Source organism: Nicotiana sylvestris, chromosome 3 (assembly GCF_000393655.2).
Source record: "Nicotiana sylvestris chromosome 3, ASM39365v2, whole genome shotgun sequence".
Taxonomy (NCBI): Eukaryota; Viridiplantae; Streptophyta; class Magnoliopsida; order Solanales; family Solanaceae; genus Nicotiana; species Nicotiana sylvestris.
In genome coordinates this window covers 17,642,637-17,652,168 of record NC_091059.1, presented here as the reverse complement: position 1 = coordinate 17,652,168, position 9,532 = coordinate 17,642,637, and the positions used below count along the sequence as shown (strand labels likewise).

At 42.6% G+C, this 9,532-nt stretch overlaps 1 protein-coding gene across 1 annotated transcript; it reads right to left on the bottom strand.

The window, feature by feature from the left end:
- Positions 1-7,588: 7,588 nt before the first annotated feature.
- Positions 7,589-8,686, bottom strand: LOC138887096 (uncharacterized). Its single transcript, XM_070168812.1, has one exon. It carries the CDS (start codon positions 8,684-8,686, stop codon positions 7,589-7,591), a length of 1,098 nt encoding a protein of 365 aa, XP_070024913.1.
- Positions 8,687-9,532: the final 846 nt, after the last annotated feature.

The following is a 9,532-nucleotide window of genomic DNA, read 5'->3' as shown; positions in this document are numbered from 1 at the left end:
TAAACTTATCAAGAAAACTCTTTCTACTACTTTGGTCATTGTGGAACCCAAACTCATAGTCCTCAGCTCTCTATAAGCAAACCCCACTTTTAGATTATAGTACTCAGAACGTGGATTTTGGAAAATACACTCACCTCTCTCAAAGGACGGTCACAAGTCTGACTCTAAGTACCATAAACTTGCCCCTTATATGAGTTACCACTAATGTAAGCTCACCCAACTCAAGATCATATAGGGCTTTTGTGGGGATGTAATGAAGGCTTTTGGTTCAGGGTAGGATATATTGGTCTAAGAAGGTTTCATCTTCCCGTAGGCACTTTATTTGATTCATTTTGGCACACATTTTCTTGACTCTTTGAGTCATTTACTTCTTTATTAAGGGCTAGAGAGACACACTGTCTTTCTTTCTTGTTCATTTCAATCCTTTTTCTCCTTTCTAATCTTTCCTTGCCTTTCATCTTTTGCTTTTATTGAATCCCTTCATTTCTTCTACATTGTTCACTTTCTTTTTGACTTTTTGGCTTTTCTTTCTTTTTCTTTTTGCCTTACCTTTTCTTCATTGTATACCTTTTATCACTTTTTAATTCCTCATCTCTCTCCCCAAACTTATGCTTTTGCCTTGTGCTAAGGAAAGATCGGGTGCCAAGAGAGGATCATTTCAGAACGGATAAAGGCTTGTATCATGGTATTTTGAAAGAATAAGGGCTATGGCTCAATGGGGTTGACTAGGGATATCATTATTGGTGGGCTATGGATGTTTTCAAGTCTCAATTAGGATCAAGGAGAGCCTATAATCACTTCTCAAGTTGAGCTACACTTAGAATTTCGCCTAGACAAACATTCAGGTTAAGTTCTAGACTCATTAGCACGAGACTTGGACTTGCAAATCAATACCTCACCACACAAGCTATAGGATTTCTAAAAAAAGAGAGTCGGGGGCTCACAACAACCTTATCTAATATTTGAGCAACACAAATGGTTCCGAAAAACCACTCGATGATTGTTTAGTCAACACAAGAGTCTCAAGGTCACAACTGTCACTATCATATACACACCAATTTGTTTTTAACCATAAGGTCAAAGGTAAATGTGTTAGGCCCAAGTGAAGCTTTGCTTGAGGCACCATTGCTCACTAACTACTATTTACACAAAAACGAAAAGAAAAACAGACTCAAACCCTTAAGAAGGTTGTCACGCCATCCATCATCGGGAAGAGCCACCCGGTTCACACAAACTCCACCTTTGGAAAGAACCGTGGCATTAAGAAAACCAGAGGCTTATTGATCATTGAAACTTGTAAAATAAGAAGCTACGAATCGAAAAAGAAGCTATTAAATGAAATAAGAAGCTATACTATTAAGGGAAATTGTAAAAGTAGTTATAAAGTAAAATGCGGAAAGTAAACTAAATATGTACAATAGGGGATTTAGATGAATATACATAAGAGGGAATGAATATCTACATGAGAGAATAACTTTATATACAGACCAAGATTGAAAAATAACGAAAAGTGAAATAAATAATAAAATTATATACATATCAAAGGTGAAAAATAAGCATAAAGGAAAAAAAATAGTATCATCATTACAAACCAACTACCAAATCATCAAAGTAGGACCACCCCTCAAATGAAAACTAACATTTTCCTCAATGCTAACTAACCAAAAATAAGATCAAAAAGAAAGGTAAAGAGTAAAGGAAACTCCATATGGGTCTGCATGGGGTCCTGTGGCTGGGTCCCTAGATCACCTGGCTCGGGGGCCTGTGGCTAGTCAGAGGCACCTCCCCCAGTCTCCTCCAGCTCAATCTCTACATCATCAACCCGTGGCATCACTCTCCTCCTCCTAGGCTCTCCCTCAGTCTCCTGCTCCTGAACCTGCTCTGTCTGAGCTGCTGAAAGCTGGTCCTATAGTAGTAGCTCTAATGGAAAATCACCAACTGACTTCATCTTCTCGACCTCTCCCCTCAATTGCTTCACCGACTCCTTCGAGGCTGAGTCTTTTTTAGCTTTTTTGTCTGCTTGCTCAGCTCCTTAAGTGTTTTTCTTTGAACTACAAGAGCATCCATAATAAGCTTTTGGTTCTCTAGGAACTTCTTCTGATTGTCCAGAAGCTCCTTGAGAGACTCCTCTACTGAAGCTGGGAACTGACTGGGTTGCCACTGAACTGGATAGCACAAACATCTTAGAAGTTGCTGCCTGTATCCAGTTGTTGATACTGGAGAGTGTTTGGCTCATCCTGTGAGCAGTCAATGGGTATGCTGAGGAGGATGGAACTGAGGACAGCATGGAAGTAGATAGTACTGAGGCAAGATCCGGTATGGCAGTGGGAGGCTGTGAAGTAGTGACTACCACTACTGGCTCTTCAGACTAGCCAGTAGATATAATAGCTTTGCCCTGGGATCCCTTGGATTTGGGGTTACCTGGACCCTTAAGGCTATACCATGAAAAAGGCATCTTGGGCTTTAACTTGACATCGAAATTTCTTTTCTCCACCTCCTGATCCTCCAAGTACATGGTGAGGAAGTTCGGGAAGGGGTAGGATCTATCACCCTTGTTGACCACTCTAGTGATAACCCTAGACATGATATTCCCGATATTGATCGGGAACTCCGCCATGATAGCCGCCACTACAATCGCCCGGGAGACTGACAAGATGTTGTCATGAGAAGTGGGGTCTAGCCTGCTGCACATAAAGGTCTCCCAACCCTTTGCCTCAAAGTTCAGGGTGTTCCTCAAGATAGGAACCCCTACTGTCAACCATGCTAGAGTGGTATTCAGGAGAGCCAGAAGTGATGCCAACCACGGGCAGGATGCCTCATCCATCGCCACTTTCTCTAAGTACAATGTCTCATCTTCATCATTGAAGCACAGGTAATCATAAATCATTTTCCCATCAAACTTGACCTTCAGGTTCCGCACCTTAGTCACTTTTGTATCCTTCTTGATGTAGGAGGCATTGGCGTAGAATTCCTTGACTAGTTGTTCATTAGTCTCTGACACTTTGCTAGTGAAGTACTCCCATCCCACTCGTTCATTGAAGTGCTGCTTCATATTAGGGTTGTGAGGCAGAAGATCCCACTCTATGAATTGGCGCTCATGAATTAGGGACTTCTAAGGCCACCATTCCCTGAATTTATGGTATGTCAGCTCACTGACAAATCTCTGTTGCCAAACCTCTAGGTTTCTTGTCCTTTCTACACTTCCGGTCTGGGTGGCACCCCCTCTCTCGTCATCTAGTACCTCGGCATCTAAATCTATGGGGTCCTGTACCGGTTATGAAGTTGTAGGTGAGGCTGAAGCTAAGGATTCACCACTCTCCGCTAAGCCATCAGACGAATCAAAAGAAGCAGGAGAAGTGGTAAAGGTCGGAGGTGTAGGCTCATCTCTCAACCTAAGTCTCTCCGAGAAGTCTGGTACATATGCTGGCACTGAGTCAGTCTCTGATGCCTCCCAGGAGGGCACATACTCACTCCCCTCTGAGTGGGAAGCAGCTCTATTTGCAGCTCTGATGTTCTTCCTCATTTCCCCAATTGATTTGCGAATTGCTGGGGTCAACTTAATTTGTCCTTGTCCCCTACCCCGAGAGGACTATGCTTTCCCTTTTTACTTCCTACTGCCGCCTCTAGATTTAACCATTGTCTACAAACATAATCAGTGGAAAATTGTTAGTACTAATACTAGAAGAAGCAATGCAGAAAAGTAGAAGAACAGTTGACAGTGCTTGAACAAAATTGTAGACAGCGGACTGCGAAAAAAGGAGCGCGACCGCAGAGGCTACACCGTGGACCGCGGAAAATGCATCGCGGCCATGGAGGTGTGGGGATCAGACTACCCACCCTCTAATTCTATTGCATCGCTGAGCGCGGTAAGTTGAGTGCGGCCGCGGTAGTTGCACCGCTGTCCGTGAAAAATCAACCATGGTTGCGGACTCTTGTTTAGACCTCTCTGAACTTGAGCATCGAGGGCCGCGAGAAAAGCATCGTGACCGCGGAGAGGCACCACTGTCAGCGGAATTTGACACTGCTGATCGCAGTTATCAGGACTTTCTATCTCAGATAAAACTTATGAACGCGGACCGCAAAAAATCAACCGCGGCCGCGGAAGTCAAAAGAGGGCTCAGCAAACCTAGGGTTTCAGTTGTTCATGCATTTAGAAATCTCCTCTACATTTTCAAACCCCACTAGGTATTCATTAACAACTCCTAACTATTTTAAGCCTAACCTAATTAACATTAAACAACCCTAGGTCAAAATTAAAAGAAAGAAGAAGAAGAAGTAAAAACAAAACTAACAGTTAAAATAAAAACAAGTCCAAAATTAAATAATAATGAGGGAATGAATTTACCAGATGTGAAATGTGCGATGAAAATGGACTCTAAGTCTTGTGTTTTTGCAGCTTAGGGCATTGATGAACAGTAGTGATTTTAGTTTGAGAGTGAAATGGGCGAAAAAGGTAAAAGACCTTATGACCGCTTATTTATAGAAAACACCTAGGGGCCCACTAAAGCTTACCTAGTGCAACCGCGGTAATTCATTGCGGTCCGCGCTTGTGAAGAACTGAAGGGCTGCTATTCTGAGACTACCGCTGAGAACGAAAAATGTTTTGTGACAGTGATTGAGCACCGCTGACCGCGAATAATGCACCGCAGACACGGTAGAAACTTCAGAGAAGTCTCATTTTGGGATTTTCAATCCCGCGTCCACCACCAATTTCTGCCTCCGCGATAAGGCCACCACTGACCGCGAAAAATGGAGCGCTGTCAGCGGTCCAACTTCAGAGAGTACCAAATTTTTCCAGCTTAGTCCTGCATTGCATTAAACATCCCTACACACATCTTACAACCAGTTAGTTCAAAAACAAATCCTACACTAAGAAGAAAATAAAAAAGAAGAAAAACATATGGGTTGCCTCCCAAGAAGCGCCTGATTTAACGTCGCGACACGACGCAGGTTACCATCAATCACTTGAGATGGATCATTGCCACCACGTGGCTATCATCAAACTTGCCAAGATAGTGCTTCACTCTGTGCCCATTAACTCTAAAGATTTCACCATTTTTGTTTTTCAAATCAAAAGCACCAAACGGAGTCACAAGCACCACCTCAAAAGGTCCACTCCATTTTGATTTAATCTTTCCTGAAAATAGTCATAACCGGGAGTTGAATAAATGAACCAAGTCACCTTCTTTGAACTCCTTGCTATGGGCATACTTGTCATGTAAGTACTTCATCTTGTCCTTATACAAGGACGAGTTGGAATAGGCATGAAACCGGAACTCATCAAGCTCATTGAGTTGCTTCACCCCAGAGATTTTCTGCAACATCCCATTCAAGATTCAACTTTCTCAAGGCCCACATGGCCTTGTGCTCTAACTCAACCGGGAGATGGAAAGCTTTCCCAAACACCAACCGGTATGGAGACATACCAATCAGAATCTTGTAAGCAGTCTTGTATGCCCATAAAGCATCATCCAGTTTCTTTGACCAGTCAGTCCTATTTGCATTAATCGTCTTTGACAATAAGCTCTTGATATCCCTATTGGAGACCTCAACTTGCCCACTAGCCTGAGGATGGTAAGGGGTTGAAACCTTGTGATTAACACCATACTTTGCAAGCAAAGTGTCAAATGCCTTATTGTAGAAATGAGAACCCCCATCACTGATGATTTCTCTAGGAGTGCCAAACCGAGTAAAGATATTCTTCTTGAGAAAAGCCACCACACTGCGGACCTCGTTGTTGGGTAAAGCCACAGCCTCAACCCATTTGGAAACATAATCAACAACCACTAGAATGTATGTGTTTCCACATGAACTAACAAAGGGTCCCATGAAGTCAATGCCCCACACATCAAATATGTCAACCTCAAAAATAGTAATAAGAGGCATTTCATTCTTCTTTGAAATTCCACCTGCTCTCTGACACTCATCACATCTCTTCATAAGATCACCCACATACTTGTACAATGTAGGACAATAAAAACCACAGCTAAGCACCTTTGAAGCTGTTCTCGCCCCATCATGATGACCACCGTAGGGAGAGGAATGACAAGCATCCAGAATACTTATTTGCTCATCTTCCGGAACACATCTCCGGATCACACCATCATTACAGATTTTGAACAAGTAAGGCTCATCCCAGTAGTAGTCCAAGCTATCATGTTTAAGCTTCTTCCTTTGGTTAGAAGAGATCTCACACAATATAATATTGGTCACAAAAAAGTTGGCAACATCCGAAAACCAAGGCATACTATTCACAGATACAGAGATGAGTTGTTCTCAGGGAATGAATCATTAATTTCGAGGCCATCACAGGGCCTCCCCTCCTCCTCCAAGCGGGACAAGTGGTCTGCCACTTGGTTTTCACTCCCTTTCTGATCAACAATCTCAAAGTCAAACTTTTGAAGCAATATAACGCATCTCATCAACCGAGCCTTATAATCCTTCTTTGTCATCAAGTAGCGGAGTGCTGCATGGTCAGTATGAACTATCACCTTGGCACCCATGAGATAAGGCCTAAACTTCTCCATTGCAAACACAATTGCTAGCAAATCGTTTTCCGTCACTGTGTAATTCACTTGAGCATCATTCATTATTTTGCTTGCATAATACACCGGGTGAAACATCTTATTTAATCTCTGACCCAAGACCGCTCCTATCACAACATCACTTGCATCACACATGAGCTCAAAATGTAAGCTCCAATTGGGTGCGGTAATAATGGGAGTATTTGTCAATTTGTACTTGAGAAATTCAAAAGATTTCATACATTCCTCATTAAACACGAACTTGGCATCCTTTTCCAATAATTTGCACAAAGGATTCACTACCTTAGAAAAGTCTTTGATGAATCTTCGGTAGAACCCCGCATGCCCAAGAAAACTCCTAACCCCCTTGAATGAAGTAGGAAGAGGAAGCTTTAAGATCACTTCAAGGCCTTGTCCATCTCTATACCGTGCTTTGAGATCTTATGGCTAAGGATAATGCCCTCCTTTACCATAAAGTGACATTTTTTCCAGTTAAGCACAAGATTTGTCTCTTCACACCGGGCCAACACTTTGTCAAGATTCTTCAAACACTCATCAAAGGAGTCACCCACAACACTAAAATCATCCATGAACACTTCCAAAAAGTCCTCCACCATATTGGTAAATATAGCCATCATACATCGCTGGAAGGTACCTGGTGCATTGCACAAACCAAATGGAATCCTAGAAAATGCAAAACTGCCATACGGACACATGAAAGTTGTTTTTTCTTGATCTTCTGGAGCAATCAAAATCTGGTTGTAACCTGAGTATCCATCCAAGAAATAGTAGAAGGCACGCCTGACAAGTCTATCTAGCATTTGGTCAAGAAAAGGCAAAGGAAAATGATCCTTACGGGTCACTTTATTCAGCTTGCGGTAGTCCATGCACACCCTCCATCCCATGACAGTCCTGGTAGGAATCAACTCATTTTTCTCATTGGTAACCATAGTCATACCACCCTTCTTCGGCACACATTGTACCGGCGAAGTCTAAGAACTATCCGAGATGGGGTACACAACCCCTACATCTAACCACTTGATCACCTCCTTTTTGACAACCTCTTACATAGCCTTGTTCAACCTCCTTTGATGTTCCATGGAGGGCTTGGCATCATCTTCAAGTATAATCTTGTGCATGCAAAAGGCGGGGCTTATTCCTCGAATATCAGCTAGAGTCATTCCAATTGCCTTCTTCCTTCTTTGGAACACCTCCAGTGTTGCATCTACCTGCATATTAGTAAGACAAGATGAAAAAATAACAGGTAAAGTTGAACTAGGGCCGAAGAATTCATACCTGAGGTGTGAAGGCAAAGGCTTCAACTCCAGAATGGGAGGTTCCTTAATTGAGGGCTTTATTGGTGGAGTCTTTCTGTTCTCAAGATCCAAAGAGAGCTTTCGAAGCTCATAAGAGTAAGAGCCCATTCCATGCAAAGTATTGACACACTCTACCCTACCTTCGTCCTCATTCACATCAAGGTTCAACAATACCGCTTCTAGAGGATCCTCCACATTGATTATTGCACTATTATCATCAACTATCACTTCCGTGGCAAGATCCACAAAAGAGCATACTTCAGTACTATTTGGCTGCTTCATTGATTTGCACACATGAAAGACCACTTTTTCATCACCTACCCAGAAGGTGAGCTCCCCTGCTTCCACATCAACCAATGCCTTCCTAGTTGTAAGGAAAGGTCTTCCCAATATTATTGGAACCTCATAGTCGACCTCGCAGTCCAGAACCATAAAGTCAGCAAGCAAAATAAACTTATCCACCCGGACAAGAACATCATCAATAATACCAAACGGCCTCTTCATTGTTCTATCCGCCATTTGCAACCTTATTGAAGTAGCTCTCAGTTGACCAATACCCAAAGTTTTGAACATGGAGTAAGGCATCAAGTTGATACTAGCTCCCAAATCATACAATGCCTTTTCATAATCCGCACTCCTAATGGTACATGGAATGGTGAAAGCACCAGGATCTTCAAGCTTTGGAGCCATCGAGTGCACAATTGCACTTACTTGATGAGTCATCTTGATGGTCTTACAATCCATAAATCTCTTTTTAGTCACCAAGTCTTTCATGAACTTGGCATAACCCGGCATTTGCTCAAGAGATTCCACCAAAGGAACATTGATTGCCAAGCTTTTCATCATCTCAATAAACTTCTTAAATTGCTTTTCATTCTTTTGCTTCACAAAACTTTAAGGGTAAGGTGGAGGAGGACTTGACAAAGGAGCCTTAGCCTTGGGAACTACCATTTATGGTATGTCTTTATGTGTTCCATAGACGGGTTCATGTCATCTTGAGTCTCCACCTCATTATCATGAATATCAATTCTTACTTACGCATCTAATTCTCTTCTCTCACTTGCTCATCAACTATAGGAACATCATCATCTTGTACTTCAACCTCATCACTCACAACTTCATTTTGCTCGGAGGTATTCACATCACCACCTCGACCGCTTCTTGTAATCACCACCATTGCATGCTCGGTGTTGTTCCCACCCTTCGGGTTTACTACCGTATCACTAGGTAGAGCCCCCTTAGGGCGAGTATTCAAAGATTGCAAAATCTGGCCAAGTTGAATCTCCAAATTTCGAATTGAAGTATTGTGGGATGCCAACTGGGCATCAAAGTCGGCGTTCTTCTTCATCATTTGTTCAAACATCATCTCGATCCTTCCCATCTCATTGTTTGACGATCTAGGACCTTGGGACGGAAATGGAGGTGGGTTGTTTGGTTGATACATCGGAGGCCTTTGAAAGCCTTGCCCCCGATTCCCTTGACTGCCATTATTCCAACCCCCTTGGTTGTTATTTCCTCCCCAATTATTGTTGTTGCCACTCCTATTGTCCTGGTTGCCCTTATTCTGATTGTTTTCCCCCCAGTTACTATTGCCTTATCGGTTTTGATTCCCCCAATTTTCTTGGGATCTCTATTATTATTGTTGGTTAGGAGCATTGCCCCTTTGGCCTTGATAATTGTTCACGTACTGCA

Bases quoted from the DNA above. Each gene is read 5' to 3' on its own strand.
- LOC138887096 (XM_070168812.1), bottom strand. From the start codon at position 8,686: ATGATGAAAAGCTTGGCAATCAATGTTCCTTTGGTGGAATCTCTTGAG.